This window comes from Apteryx mantelli, chromosome 5, assembly GCF_036417845.1.
Source record: "Apteryx mantelli isolate bAptMan1 chromosome 5, bAptMan1.hap1, whole genome shotgun sequence".
NCBI classification, from domain to species: domain Eukaryota; kingdom Metazoa; phylum Chordata; class Aves; order Apterygiformes; family Apterygidae; genus Apteryx; species Apteryx mantelli.
Genome location: NC_089982.1, coordinates 55145102 through 55162386, shown reverse-complemented (window position 1 = coordinate 55162386; position 17285 = coordinate 55145102). Strand labels below are relative to the sequence as shown.

The 17285-nt window shown below is 34.2% G+C and overlaps 1 protein-coding gene across 1 annotated transcript in view; it reads right to left on the bottom strand.

Annotated features, from left to right (window-relative positions):
- SGCZ (sarcoglycan zeta) overlaps positions 1 to 15690 on the bottom strand; it is a 237860-nt gene extending 222170 nt beyond the window's left edge. Inside the window, exon 1 of the mRNA XM_067297146.1 lies at positions 15496 to 15690. Within this exon, the coding sequence (XP_067153247.1) occupies positions 15496 to 15690 (195 nt within the window). The remainder of the gene's footprint in view (positions 1 to 15495) is intronic.
- Positions 15691 to 17285: the final 1595 nt, after the last annotated feature.

Below are 17285 nucleotides of genomic sequence, written 5' to 3'. Positions count from 1 at the left end.
ACTACTTAGAAGCACAAACAAGTTTTCATAAATACTTCTAACCACTTGTAACAGCACACCACAGGTTGTCAGAAATTTTAATGTGCAGTAAACTATAAGGCTATCAAACAAGAATTTTGGAAATGTTTTTCTGTAATACAAATAGACTGCATGATGTAGAAATTATTATTTAGGGATTTCTTTTTTTATGTGAATAAATGATTTGTACCTCATATGCTTATTAAATGTTGAAGTAATACTCTAGCAAACAATTTCTGTTACATAGTGCAGAGTACTGTGAAACATTTATATGGCTGGATTACTGAACAGACTTCTTAGATTCCCTGTCAACAAACACTAATAGCCTGCCAAAATATTTCAACCGAGCTTATACCTTTTGAGAATCTGTGATTATAATGTAATCCATAGTTACTTTCATTTTCAAGAGTAAAGTAATGATTTAAGATAAAATCTTAAACAGCTTCCCCTTCATAAGCCTATTCAATCAAAAATACTCATTATAGGTTTTGTTGTACTCTTGCTGTATATAAGTGACTCAGTTTTCACCTGAACCTTAGGTAACTGAAGTCATTTTATTCACACACACCATGAATCAGAAATCCACAAATATTTCCCTTTAGACTATGAAAATGATTTTTTAATTTGTACAGTAATAAAAACCTTCATCTGCTATCGAATTTTATTTTCTTGAAAGTAAATGCTTTGCTAACCTTCAGTGGACTACAGATTACAGCTTTATTAAATCTTAAGACAGGAGTGTAGTTGCCCTTTGACAGGCCAAAACTCAGATAATTCATAACAGGATATTTATTTTTCCACTGTTCATATTAGGAACTAGAGATTATAATATTCCTATATATTTAAAAAAAAAACCACAGAGAAAAGACTTGAACATATGTAGAAAGCATATGCCTCAGAACTTTCACATCTGCCACAGACTCTGTACTTCCATATTCCGTGCCCTTCACTGCTGTGCATCAGATCCTGCTCAGGTGTCACAGAAGATCATGGTCCTTTTGGAACCATGACAAAGGGACTTCCCCAGTAGCATCCTGTACGGAGAATTTCCTTTACAGAAAAGGGAGACTCTTCACTGAAAGTTTTGTGGCAATGCTTTAATTTGAGGATGATCATAGAAAAAGCTCAAATTTATTTACCTAGTTTAGGAAGTAGGTAAACTATTTCTAAGTCTGAATAAAATATCAAACAGATGAGTTTGCTTATTCACCATTACAACACTGGGGGGGGGGGGCAGCGCACAGGGAGGAAGGGGCAGGGAGGGGATCTGAGCAGCCATTACTTGGACATGGGTAGTTCCAGCCCTTCTTTTCTACAAGGCTCTTCCTTTACAGACCTGATAAAAAAAACGAAGCAGCTATCATAACTTATTTCTCCAGAAGGAAAACAAATCCACATATGAAATCAGATCCACTTCCATTCTTTTTAAGAGACTCCACAGAATCATTCCCTTTCCTTTACTGGGAATTTTTCCACTATAGCCTAGAGAAAGGATATGATATTGTGGCATTTTTCCCTCTATATGTTTGGGAATCCACAGTAATATTGAATGCCTTTTCTTCCAAAAGCACTAGGAAGGGCTCAGGATGCAAGTTCAACCTCTCTCTGAGTCTTTTAAGCTCTTAATCTTTCCATTTCCAACCCCCGTTAATCACCTAAGCAGAACTGTTACACTAAATGGAAGAAATGGAAACAGTTAATTTTAAATGTTTAGTGGTAGCAATATAGTTTTCATAATGAAAATAATGACAATACCCACTAAAATGTATTTTATCCTTAAGCAACTTTTCCAAAAGATGTAACAGTAATAACATCTCCCAGCATAGTGACTGAAATGGGTAATAGTAAAGCAAGTATTATCCATCTCTCAGGTTCTTTCCATGAAAGCTTCAAAAATGCCATGGGGATGTGGTTGCTAACTTAAACTAGATTTTAGCTTGAGTAATTCTGCCACATCTTTTAATTTTAAAGTCTTACGGCTCTTACTTTTTATTAACAATTTGTTTCTCTTAAAGCATTCTAATGTATCCATATTAAAAATTACACCCAAGATGATGACGATTATCAATAAACAAAATCTAAAGCTGGTTGTTAAGTCATAAAGAATGTATTCCAAACACTTTGCAAATCACCTATAAAATTCAAAACTCAGACCAAGATGATGTAGATAGAGCTAAGCATTAAAAAAAACCCTCTCCCTTTATAATCAACATTTTAATTATGGAAGAGCCAAAAAAACAACATGAAACCGTCAATAAATTCAAAATATAAAGAATTTACATCCCTCTTGAGAAAAAGCAAGTCTTAGATGTGTGTATACACATAAGCCTATATCAATCAGTTCTGAGCACAAATCCACAGCCAAACTTCGTTTTATTATTAACTGCATGCATGATACATTTTTCTTTTAAATTAGCTACTGTAAAAATGAAAAAGTTCAGCAATGATTATCATCATCATTTGATAAATAAATTAAAATATTAAAGTATGTGCCTTAACATATAATGTGACAAACCATTATTGCAAACAAAAGTGTCTTTTAAGTTGCATGCTCATCCAGTAGCACTAATTTAGATTTTGTATTGTGTATTTTTCTAATACTACTATGTAGAATAGTCAGACCTTCAAACATGGCCTACATGAGCTGTATATGCCTGAAGACAATGAAAGAAATGAGAAAGGGCTCCATCCCTACAGCATATTAGTCAGAAAACTATGATTTGAAGTAAAAATAAAATGACTGATTAAAAAATGAATTAACCAATCAAGATTAATTAATTCATATTATATTTGTTACTATATTTATTTCAGTTAGGCTTTCCTGGAGCTAACGCAAAAAGTAAACACAGTAACTGGAAATTTTTGCCTGGGGAACCATTTTTTGGTATTGCTCTAGTATATAGACAGTCTCCACTGAGTACAGAGGAAAGGAAGACCTATAATTAAAAAACAATTTTGTGCACCGTAAAAAAATGCACACTTCATTATTATAGATGTTAAAAAATGGATCTAATTTTTTTCTTTTTTAGATGTAATAAATAGACTGTAAACTCTCAAGATCTCACAGGAGGCCCTACACAATTTGTTATACTTAACCGAATGGCAAAGCACAAGGAAATTTGCTCAAAAGTCTCTGAGGGCTGATGCTGGACTGAATACGTTACTGGTATGACAGACACCGATTTCACAGAATGAGAATGCAATTCACTGCCTGCAATAATGAATCTCTGAGACTTGGTTTTTCCTTCTCACTTCAGATGCAACTAGAGAAGCAGTGTAGGACCAGCTTCTCAAGAAGAGTAAGCCAAATGCATATTACAATCAAGAGTTTTAGATTGGTGAAATAATGTTGACCTGTGATGTTTCCATTATTTGTATGTTGCCACTGGCAGTATCATTTATATTCTGCTTTTGTTAGATTTCTTTGTTTTTATTCCTTATTATATCTAGTTGTGTGGCAACGTATAAACATCAGCTATACACAAGATAAACCATCAGTGTTGCATCATTTGGGTAAGGGTCTTAACTTTTTCTCTTGGTCCCCTGAAGTCCACACAAATATCTTATTCATAATTTTTGATAAAACAGGTCTTTCTGCCATATTAGTTCTGCTTAAAACATTCGGTTTCATCATTTCACAGAATCACAGAATGGCTGAGGTTGGAAGGGACCTCTGGAGATCGCCTATGTCCAGCCCCCCTGCTCAAACAGGGTCACCTAGAGCACGTTGCACGTCCAGGCGGGTTTCAAATATCTCCAGAGAAGGAGACTCCACAACCTCTCTGGGCAACCTGTTCCAGTGCTCTGTCACCCTCACAGTAAAGAAGTTTTTCCTCATGTTCAGATGGAACTGCCTGTGTTTCAGTTTGTGCCTGGGACTCTAACCACACTTCTAATATCCTAACTTGTAAGAAAGAAGAGGAAATACTCTGCTAGGTAAGATACACTACATATGGTATCTTATCTTCCTATTTATTTTTTATTGTAATTTCTGGATGTACTAGGTCTAATTTAGGCTACATGGACATGGCACAAGCTGATGCTGTACACAAGACTTCCACTCATTTCAAGATGGAAGATCTGTGCAAAGACATTCAGCATTCCAAGCACAGACTGTAAGTTATTATTGTACTGTGCAACTGCATAAATCACCACTATAAAAGAAGGGAAAGAAGATATCATGACACATTTCACTATTCATACAGATCTTTGGTGTCTTTAAGTAACTAAAGTTTGTTAAAGGAGTTTGATATCTTTCTAATCACTACTAAATAACATTACAAAGCATTAGTGCCTGACCTCTACTATAAAATCAATTTAACCCACTCTGGAGTTGCCCTATTTGTGAGAAATATAATATCTGGTGGATTAGCCTTCTTTTCTTCTCATATGACAACTTTCAGTTGATTATTTTCCTGAACCGTAATATAAAAAATTAACAGTTTCATTAAAAAGTCATCAACAGTTTTCTTCAAACATCTGCCATTCAAGATATATAGTTGAACTAAACCAGCTACAGGAACAGGCTTTCTTGAATAGAACTTTTAAGAGTTCAAAATCATCTTTGTATAATATTCAATTGAAAGTCTCACTTTCCACAAGCACGTATGCCATGCTAGAATAAACAGAAATAGAATACGTGGAAAGGGAACACAGCTAAAAGTCAATAATGAAACTGAAGTTAATTCAGTTTTCCTGAAAGCAAATATTTGAAAAATTGTTCTGAGATATGTTCAGGCCTATTTACACATAAAAATGATTAAGATGTCTAGTAAATAATGTTCAATCAGCTAAAATACATAATTGTGAAGATTTACCTTCTATTAAATAGTAAAATGAATTATCATATTATCTCATAAATATCATATTCATTCTCATCTAATCTATTACATGATCTGAAGTTGCTGTTCTCCCCTTTTATACTTTCCATAGTCACACTCAGCATTCTTTTCCAATATCAAAACTCTTACAAGAGGTAGCCGTCATAATTTATTGCATATCAGAAGTCACAGTTGTAAATGGTCAAGAAGATGTAGCTAATCCACACTTTCTAATGAAACATGGAGCAATTTATCTGTGGCATGCTGGACTGCTGACCTGGGATATAGGTACAAGTTATGGGTCCAGTCCCCTTGAGCTGATTCTAAACCAGGCCTGACACTTTACGAAACTAATCTGATGCAGCTCTAAAATACCTGAGGCTAACAGTGACTTCGCATGGGCAAATACCATTGTGTTCCCAACTGTACTACAGTATCCTTCTCTTTAAAGTAAACATTTGTCATAGAAAGTTTTTCGCCAAACATTCAAGTTCCGGATACTATAGTACAATTTTCCACAGCTACAAATGCCAGGTCATGTTGAAATTGCTTAAACTGTTGTATAAATAGATTAGTGAAATAATATTTTTACAGGGATAAATATGGTGTGAAGTATTTATTCTGTTTGTTTGTAGGGAACTTTACTAATATTCTGCCTTTAAGTCTGCATGACCAAACAAATATGAAAATGAGAAATCAAGTTCATTCCATTTTTTCTTCCTCAGAGAGAATTTGTAACAATAAACACCAGAGTGTACAGATATACATCTCAGGGATAAAAGAAAATAATTAAAAGCTGCATTCACCCATTCAGAAACAGTAATGTAACCAGCACATCAAACCAAGGCAATTCACATTTGCTAAGAAGCGTTGCTAAGTAGCCCTGTTTAACCAATACCTCCCCCCCCCCTTTTTTTTTAAACAGGGAGATGCCTTTGCATGAGATGCCTAACGTTATGAAAAACCTAACAGAGTAAATATAAGTGGCTCGGCTGTTAGTGCATACTGTTGCCATGCATACACTTAAGAAATAGGAGATCCACATTTTTTTCTGTTTAGCTATCTTTCCACTGCTCTTTAACAGACTGACTTGTTTCCTTTTAATTTGTAGAGGAGAGAGTTTTCTTAATGGAAAATATATATGGGAATTAATTAGGATTGTGCACATTAATCACTAGATATTCCAGTAAATCTGTACCTTAACAACACTGATAGATAAGGAGGGAAATAGGAACTTGTTTCTGTAAGCACTAGATAACAAGGTGTGCAATACATGAGATACATACACAAAATGAGATACAAAGTGATTCAGAAAAAGCCTATTAGAAACTTAAAATGAGTTCTTCACTGTACTCAGAACAACAAATATGTGACACGCTCAAAAGCGGATAAGGAAAAATCAGTACATTACTATCATTTGACTGAAAATGAAAGAGGACACAGGTTTTGCAGAACACCCTCAGTTCTGTAAAGCTGTGCTACTATACAAATGTTAACAAAGGGGATAAAAAATTACAAGTGAAATTCATTTGTAGCAAGATTCTTTTGCTGTCATGCTATTAGCAAATGTTTGAATCCTGCATGGAACTGGCAAGTTTATTGAAGGAGCTTAGGCTTCTGTCTTCCAACACAGCATAAAAAGGTGAGAAGAACAGTCAGTTACACAGATAACACTGCATGCGTGCATGTGTCTCTGCATGCATGTGTGTGCTTGGTTTTCTAACTAATACTAGTTTTAGCAGGCTGAGAATTCTCTAAAAGGCTTTTCAAAGGAATTATGAATCTGAGCAGAAAATATTCTTAAGGTATACATAGACATTTCATAGGAATTTTCAGCAGAATTTCTTACAGAGATGTTATCTCAAGTTTGAGACTAAAGGATGGTAAGAAACAGTCTATATATTTATTAAAAAAGGAGTATCAGAAACCCAATCAGAAGCACTAATAGCCTGCGAGTAGGACACTTACCTGGGACATGATCTATATTGGAGACTGCATGAATTTGAACCTTGGTCTCCGATATCTTGACTAAGTCTCTTAATCATTAATAATTAATGATATTGCCTGCTCTGGACTGGATCTTTCTTTCTCACTACAAAAAACAGACAAACAAACAAACAAAAAGCAAACAGAAGCTTTGTTGCATTCATACCAAATTGGGACACCAAGTTCTTGAAAACTAAAAAATTGGGGGATGTAGAGAAACAGTTTTCTATCTACTTAAGAGATATCAATTTTTTTCCTCTGAAAATGAGATTATTTACGGTCTGAAATAAATAACTGACAAGAAATGCATGCCATTGAATAAGGCAACTCTGCAGAGGTAATAGAAGTTATTTATTAAAAACACAGTAACTAATACTATTAAATAGCAAGAATTATCCAAAACCTAATAACAAACTTCTCCCTTTGTGAAATAAAAGAAGTTGTCTGTTTGCCAAACAGCCAAATCATTTTTGAGTACAGATGAATACAGCTACTAAACAACTTCATAAGTTTCAGATGCCAAGCTGCTGCAAATTGGACATGTCTCAGCAAAAATTAGCTAAGAAATGGAAAAGAGTTTTTCCTTAGTTCTGTATGAAATTGTGTTAAGCTGCCATGGGCAAACAGTATCTTCATCATTTAGATCAGCAAAACCAACTAGATTAACAACAGAACAAATACTATTTTGAACACCAAATAAAGAGATCTGGTCAAAGAATCTTAGCCTGACGGCTCATATCACTGCCAAGTTTGTTGAGAAACAGATAATAACAAGTATCATATTACCATGCTGTGAAGAAATTATCTTCTTATTCTACAATATGCCAAGACAGGTTGCTACAAATCTTGATAAACATATATTGAACACAGTTGCTTTAGTTCTGTATCAACAAAAAGCTAAGTATCAAATTATAACTTTAATGGCAGTATTTCACTTTTAGTATTTTTTTTTAATGTTGGTCAGTAAGATCTGAAGTGTATGTCTGTGTGCCTGTGTGTTTCCCAACAGTGAAGAAAGTTAAAAGTTTGAAAGAGTTTCTCACTCTTGCACAGCAACCAAAACAAAAAATAGAACTTGTGTTTCTCTCTAGTAATAACTTCAATAAAATATTAGGATTCTCATTTAGATTTTTGCAGCACCAGAAAATTCTAATTTTGAACAGCAAATTCCTATCAGAATACAGGGACCCCCTATAAAGATGCAGACAGAAAGGAGCTAATGGTCGCATATATCTGAATTATTATATGTGCTGTCTATTAAAAACAAATAAACAACAACAACAGAAAAAGTTTGGTTGGCATGTGTATCTTAGGGACCCACCTTGCAAACTAGTTGTTGTTCAAATACACAGACTTAGAGCTAGGCAGTCGCCAGGCAGACTACATTCAATTTTATGTATGAAGCACATGAATTCTAGCCAGGAAATCCAAACAGCTTTTTATGCTCAACTTATAGTTATATGTAAGTTCAAGTTCCTTTAAGAAATAACTTCTGTCTCAACACAAATGAAGAATTGTACCTTAAAGATCTGACCTTAAAAATGATTCACAAAGTACTGCTGAGAAGAGGAGCTCAAGATGTATCAATACAGAAAACATTGTGCCATGACAGCAATCAAAATTGACTACAGCACTGCAAGTAACTATAGCAAGAGAAAATACCTGAATTGAGTGACTGAATTCTTAGATGGGCAACAAAACATTAAGTCTTTTCATATATTGATTTCTAAAGGGAAAGCAGAATATGGAGACACATAAAACCAGACACAACCCAAAACCAGTAAAAAAAAAAATTGGTGCTGATATTTCCTAGCATACATGGTTGAGTCACAGGCCAATCCAACAGAGATCCTAAGAACTGATGGATTCATGTTTGCATTTTTTCCTATCACAGTTTTTACAACTTTAGTAAACCTCACAAGGTATCTTCTAGAATCATGTCACAGTTGCATCTTAAATAGCATCTTTTTTATCTTTATATGGATCCCTCAGATGTACTCTTTTGCTAAATTCATCAGAGCAAAGTAAGTTTCATCTACCAAGAACAAGTCTTTTTGAAAAAAATCCAAACCAGATAGCCTTGTGTGAAGCAAGAGAAACAAGAATAATCTAGGAAATGGCTGATTTAAGAAAGAGAGCATAGAGTGTAGCTGCAAAAAAAACTGATAGGAAGAATAACTAGTTGCTTGTTTGTGGTGATTCAGAGACTGGGGAGTCATCAGTAGAGGAACTGCACAGTATCCCCATGACGTACTTGTTCACTCCGTGTTTCTTTCCACATAACCCATTCACTTGACTGTGGGCTGATACAAGTAATTTTCATTCTTTATGCTGGGTATCAACGACAACTGTCCGTATTTTAGAAAAATGTATAAATGTACTGATATTATCCCCTGCAAAGAGGGGAACTTAAGTCCCTACGCTAATTGCCCATATCACTTCACAACCATGAGAGGTTTACTTTGAATGTTTCTTTTAAAATTGTAATTTTAAGTACTTGTAGAAAAATTTTCAGTCACATAGGTCTACACTGGTATTTGTTTCGTGACAAAAACGTAACGAAGATTCCTTTAACACATTAAGTAATCAGATTGACAGAATATCAATATATTTTATTCATTAACATAAATTACATAAATTATAGTTCTGGTGAGGTTAGAATCATAACTTGAAAACATTCCAAGATAAAAATTCTATCAAAGAACTATGTTTAAGGGATTAAATGTTTAAATAAAAAATAAGCTAATTATCTACACTATGGGCTGTATATTGATGATAAGATGACAAGAATGCAGGCACAGCAAAATATTTCTTTCCTTACTACCTTTACAATTCATATATACTACATAAGTCAAAAAATCAGAATTTGATAAAGTAAATACACAGCATATCCATACCATACAGCATAACCATGTGGTTATGTCACCAAATTATGATTCGAGTATCCCAGCTTTCTTGAAACAGCTCTAATCATATACACACAAAAAAGTAACTAACTACTCTGAGCTTAGTTAGATACATATAGTCTAAACTAAGTTGAGAGGTAATTATATCCTGAGGAAAAGTGAAAGACAGATCTTTCCAAAGGATAGCCTGCAGACCATGGAAAGGTTAGTACATGGAAGAAAAATAGTAGATGTTCCATAAAGCTCATGTCTCTTGAATCTACTACTTTAGTATCCAGTTAGCTTGTTTTTTGCAGGATGTTTCATACGTTTCCCTTGAGAATCAGGATTAAGATATGTGGGGGACTTTGAGTTCATTCTTGCAGGTAGCAGTTGTCTACTTTTCAGGTCAGCATTTGATACAATGAAGTCCGAAGTTCAAGCATATGGTCAGGGATTTTGCTGGTTCTATTAGGGGAGGATATATTGCAGTGGTGGTGAGGATTTATTCACAAATTTTATGCTTACCATTCAGGACAGAGTAGATCCACTTGATGCACATTAGACACCAAAGAGTTGTATTCCAATGATGAGTTTAGCCTGAGGATTGTTTCAGGGTTAAGTCATTTGCAGAGCATTTCTTTCAAGATCAGCTCTTCTAACACAGATTAATGAGTTTCTGCATAAATCCAGGATAGGTATGTCACAACTGGATGCATCTATCAGTGAAATTGTTTGGGGAGTTCTTTCTAGTGAAGCTCCTACATGCTTTCACATGTGTCTTTCTACACAGATGATCCAACAGTAAGGTAAGCAATCTCAATTACAGGCTAAAGAACAGTAGCACTAAGCTACTGGTGGGGGAATATGTTTTATAAAACAATTACTACATCGCTGATTCCTCCATCTAATAATCCCTCTGCTCCACAGATAGCAATTACCTTGTTTCTGGTTGTCTAACTGATACCTATTAAATCACAGCAATTATTCTTAACTTGTACTTCTTTCATTTCACACTGGAAAAAGAGATTGCACACCCAAAAATTTATCTACCTTTTCCACCTATACTACTTAATCTGCTAAAAGAAGACTTACACGCCTTGTCTCTACTATGTTTCCACATGATTGCAAATAAACCATATTCCCATTTTAATTTACTAACTTGATCGGCTTTTCAATATGCATTTCCTAAAAACAATTCACTTTAGTTGCCTGCCTTACTATGATATGAATGACTTTATGGGAGAACCCCTATTTCTCCTCTTTGTATATGAAGAGAATGTGGGATAACTAGTTCAGATTCAAAATCTGATTTTTACATGAAAGGAAATGTATGACTGGAAAACTTTCCCTACTGTAGAATCTATGAATTGAACTCAAAGGCTTTCATAGTGCAACTGGCCAGTAGCTATAACTGTACTGTTAAAAATAGTGAGTAAAAATAAACATTGTTGCAATTCTCAGCCAGAATGACCATGGATAACCATACCACACCCTGGTTATTCATGACGCTTTGAAGTAGTGCAAAGCAATGTTTGGAAAACTAACAAAACAGATTCCAGCATGATAAAAGATAAGGCTTCTTATAAAAGCAGAAGAAAATACTGGCAGACATTTTTTATTCTTTCAGCTTTAAGTGATATGGTATACCTATAGCTATTAAATATAGCTTTATATTATTAACTAACCTATTGTCATTTCATTTAAACATATTTCTTAACACTCTTAGTAAACCAAATGTATGCACTTTAAGATATACAATTTTGACTATGAACAGTCAGATTTTAAAGGTAATAAACCGCAGTTTTATGGCTTCAGATTCTGTTTTCTGTAATAGTCTAACCACAGATCATTCTACAAATTTATATAAAAGTTAGAAGACAAAAACAAATCAGGCCAGAAACAGTACATCTGACTAAGCAAAACCATTAAATATTTTACCATGAAAGGAATAATAGTTAATAACCTCATGCCAACAGTGATATACCATGCATAAATTTCAGTTAAGAATAATCTGCTAGTGGAATGACCATTAAATAAAATGGTTCTGTTACTCTCCTTAAGTACAAAATCCTTTGGAAACCCTGTTTGCAGACTGTTCATACAGAACTGTTAAGTAGGAGTTTTCACTTATGAGATATGTAAGGGGTACATGATATTTCCAAATTAGTAGTGCTCCCAAACTTCAGCACTCATTTTTCTTTTTCTTTTTCCATAAGAAAAAGGAGTAATATTTTCTGTTTTCGTAATTACTTGCTTGTACATATAACTATGGCAAAGGTAAATATGTAAAATTAACTTTAATTTTGTAATAGGAAGGTTAAAGCTTGACTCACACTAGTCAATGGCATACTATTTATCTGTGTTTATGATAAAGTCAAGATTGTTAAAGATCCAAGTTTTGCAATTTTAGCTTTGTAATATACAGTACGGTCATAAAATACTGGATTTTGAAATGAATCACATAACATTCAAATGCTATCTTTGTAAAATTTTTAAGCCAGTGTTTGTATAATTATTTCAGCTACATACATCTCTTAAGCTACTGGAACCAGGTATAATCCACTAAGCAGTAAGCAGTAGTAATCAGTGAAACTGATTCTGTTTCCTGCACTAGATTCCTGCTTTGATTCAGTGCTTCACAACAACCTTTACTTTTCTAACACAGCTTTGACACATGGAAAGAATTTTATTAATTTTTTTTTTTCCCCCGGATATAATTAAAAACAATTGTATGTTCAAACTGTGAGAGTTGTAAACTGTGTAGTGCTATGGTAGCTTTGTAGCATGGAAGGTCACATATGTATGGAGGCAGTTGCATCCTTATCTTTTGTCTACAACATCAGGCAGAAAAACTGAGACCACTTCAATTGTCTCCAGGGCTCAGAGATAATACTGTAGGAAAGAGAGTCTAGAGTAATAGAATAATAGAGTAATAGAAAAAAAATGTATAGTTTGTCACAGACATACAGAAAAGAAAGTATCTACTCTGTTGTTCTTCTTCAAATTCTAATTCCTATAGGTATATTCCACTGGTGGCAACTCAGAAGTAGCAAAGCATTTATACAATAAGTCTCACCAAACAACCACCTCAAAATATCTATTGTCTTCTATAGGCTTATGTAACCCTATGCATTACAGGATATAGAGCGGATAAAGAACTATTTTGAACTTTTGTTTACTGCTGGTTTTGGAGGGTTTTGCTGGCTGTTTTTCATTTCCAATAAACTAGTGGAGAATTAAAACGTGCTGTGACTCTAGAAGTTCGAATTATATTAGTTACATCAAAATATGGCTTATGAAGGACAAAATCCAGAGTGAGACTACACTGACAGTAGCAGAACTACTGCTATTATAATCTGTGGAATGCTCTATCTTATCTTTTGATACACAAAGACACTGCTCCACGGCCAACCGGTGAGCGCATCTATCACCTTGATCCAAACAAAGCTTTGGGAATAGCTGGGCAGATAACACAGTTTCCATTGAACACAGACATTCTTTCAGGTGTACATTTGAAATATAGACTCAGTAATACTTTGCTGCTATTAAAGATTCTAAATGGAGGCTGTGTCATAAAAGCCTGCAGCTTTTATACCCACCTACCCGATCTTATCAACATCAAGAAAGGTATTCTAAGCTGTAGGTGAAACAGAGTTCAAATGGCAAGTAAACTCTAAAAAAAATTGTAAGAACAATATAAACTAAAAAAGCCACACTACATCAATCACATATCTCAGTTTTCTCTTGGTAATAAACATATAAGAAAAGAGAATAAGAAACAATACAAATATACAGTCATATTTTCTGCAGTTTATCTTCCATTTTTTCCACAATCCACATTTTAAGTCCTTCTAGTGCTAGAATTGTATTCATATCACTGTGCTTAATGCCAGTTATGAATCTTATGTCTTACTGCTTTCTAAACTTTTTTCAAACATAACACCTCACGCAAGTGTCTTAGACAAAGTCGATACATTATGTGAAAAATAATTTACCCCTTGTACTGCCTTCTACATGTACTTCATGATTTCATGTACCTCCATTATATCCTTCACCAGATGATATGAACAGAGGTATATATAATGAAGAGTCTCAATCTTTTTACTCACTCCTCAACTAAAATCTTTCCCATTCCTCTCTGATTACAGCTTCTTTCTCTTTGTCTTGTACCAGTCTAATTCATCCTTTCTGAAAAGTGGGTGATCAGAACTGTATGCAGCCCTAAAGTGGCAGAGAGATGTGCTGAGTTTTGCTCTTTATTCCTTCCCAAATAATTCTAGATATTATAATTTATCTTTTAACTGTAATCAAAGTAACATTTTCAGGTCACAACTAACATGGAATCCAAGAGAGTTAAAGATATTTTTCTCCACATACAGTATTTCATTAAATATCATATGCACTCCGTCCCACCCCTCAAAATCTCTCAATATCATGAGAAGATACAACTAAAATATTACAGGGTAAGGAAAAGAGAGACTTTATTTAAGTTTCCATAAAGCATGGTCAGAGAATACAGAATGCTCCCACTTACAGAGAAAACAGGGCAGAAATGACTGGTAGATAAAGACTAAATGCCTTCTTTACCTCAGAATGCTGGTTTTGATTGTCTGCACTTTGAGTTTCACTGAGTGACTGCTTACCTGTTATGAGAAATTAATTCTTGCTTATAAGAATAAGTGCATTCATCAGATTTTCTCTGTATGCATGAGAACATCTAAGATTTATTTCTTACTTTTACAATCAGCTAGCTAGTCTTCACCTCATGATATGAACAACAGATAGGCAGATAGAATGCAGAAGAAGTTGAACTTGCTCATAAAGATCTCTATTCTTCTACTACTCTTAGAAGTGAAAAGTATTTGCAACTTTCCCCACAGGACATGCTCAGTGTATTTCACAGCTAACTCCTGGAAAAGAGGTACAAACCCCTTAGCACATGGTAGGTAACAAGGTTTAGTTGGTGCTGATAGGAGCTGGGACTGCTGTCAGTAATATAGAAGCAACTTCAACAGCTCTAACAATGGTTTCAAGGAACTTCAGTGCCCTGAACTGAGATGCCTGTATCAGACTGCCATCACATGGATTGCATATTCAAGAGATCTCTGTGCTTCAAGGGAGAAGGAGTGGGGGTCAGTCTCCAGATACAATGGATCAATGCAGGATTAATATTCTTTGCCTTTCAAAATGTTCCAAGCCTCTAAAACTCAGCAAAATTATGCTTTAGAAATTGAAAGGCCTACAGAAAGAAACTTCAATTTTTTCTCACCTATGAATTTTGCGTTCCCTTCCATCTGTCACCACAGCTTTATTGCAGTGGTTTTCAGAGAACATATAGCTTTCTAATACTATATCTGCTAATGCATGGAGGGAAAGACTTACATATCACAAAAAACAGACATAGAAAATTCCTGCTAACTGCTATTAGTGGTATCAAGAAACTTGCATGGAAGGAAAAAGCAGCTTCAAGTGGAAACTTCAGTGGAAACAAATACTTAAGGCAGGCACCATTATGCTTTTGGTTGGGCAAACAATGAAATGGAAGATCCAGATATAATTTCTGTAGATATTGTTAACAAAAAATATCTGAATAGACAAGGCCAACTCACAGCAGAATATACACAAAAGGTGTTTGTTAATGTATGAAGTAACACTCAAAGGAGGATATACCATTTTTAAACCAAAGCTGCAGGATTTGTACATAAAAAGATAAAGAAATGAGAACTAAAACTACAAGTTATTAACATGAAAAATAAGATACATAAAGTCACAACAATACTTACCACTGTGAAATTCATAACCTTCAAAATCCATATTGTCATTGCTAAGTTAACAATCATGGTAACCAACAGCAGAAGGACAAAGAAGTATAAGCACCTCTTTCGCCATCCATAAATTCCTACTGGATAAAACTGAGGATTTTCAGTCCTTGGGAGGCTGTTCTGCTGTGTTGCTAATATATACTGCTCTCGTGTCATCTGGAAAAGAAAGAGACATAAATAAAAACTGAGGGGGCTGTATTTCATAGATTTTATTATAAAAAGAGACTGTATGGGAAATCAGTTTCTATGGTACAGAAGGGTTGCACTAATTCCGTATAGACCATATAAATGTTATTTTAACTAGGCATTTAGTAAATCTGGTGGCTTTCATTATTTTTAAGTAAACCTTTTATTTGACTTTTCAAGTTGCATTTGTATTTCAATGTTATCAGTCGTAAGCTGTAAAAATTACTATTATAATGCATGTACGATTTTATAACCATCAGACTAAGTTTTAGTAGTCACAGAAAATATGTGAAAGTAGAAAAAGAGAAAGATATAAATAAAACAGATTACATATACATATTTTAAATTCTGTTTCTGAAGATCTCTGCTGTTCTTTGTGAGGTCATTCAGAAAAAATTGTTTTGGAGAAGTCAGTCATGTAACTTCATACAAATGGAGGAAAATCTGTTCTTTCTAGAAATGCTAGTCATAAATATCATAAATGAAGTTCTCTCTCTTTTTATTATACTTAGCAAATTAATTTATGTCATCACATGTACCATGTTTTACACAAAAAGAAACAACTTTAACTCTGCCTTTTAGGTTACATGGATAACATCATCATCTGTTTTTCTCTCCTGAACCAATCTTAAGTTCTTTCAGCACACAAACAAGCAGTGAGTGTTTGCAGACTGCTTAAAGACATTATTAATTCTTCTTTAAAGCAAAAACCCTTATTGCATTTCATAAGAAGCCATTTTATTTTTGTTTCCATTTTTACATCTTTAACTTTCACAAACATTTATGTACAGTTCAGCTGTCACAGCGCCTTTCAACAGGAAGGTATTAACTTTTCTCTGTGACTTAAAAATTAAATTAAATCAATTTTGTTTTTTTACAATTTCTTCCTGAAATGTGCCAATAAAAAGATTGGTTTAATAGGCCTTGTGGTCAGCAGGAAGAAAAACAAACAAACAGTACTTCTGCCATAGAATTTATATAAGCTTAGCTGTCCAAATAAGCCAGATAGAATGATCATTTTTACATTAAAAAACTATCTTTTTTCCTGCTAAAAGATTACGTAACAATCTGAGCAAAAATGGGTCAGTTGATTCAATTAGAAATAAAACCCAGCTTAAATCCATTTGAAGGATCAGCAAATGTTAGTTTTATAAGACAGACCTTTAAAATGTAAAGCTGAGAAATGTTTAAGTCAACATCTGAATTGTGAGATATTTATGCAGACTGCAACTCTTTGAGGTTTTCCCATGCACTTGTTAATGAATGAGATATTAATTGCCCAAGTTAACTCACTGTGAATAACTACAGCCACAATTCATGGAATATACATCCATATCACAGCAAGTCCCAACAGACTTATGGAGTTTATAAAGTAAGTTTTAAACAAACTAATAAATAGGTATTTTATATATTTTTTTCCAATCAGAAGTGTTCTCAGTTAAATCAGTTTATTTTTAGCAATTTGTTTATGCACTGAACCTTTACAAACAGACCTTCCCTCAGATCCATTTCTCAGTCCCCCTAGAGAAAGATTTTTCCAGACCTTAAGACCCTTATCATATCCT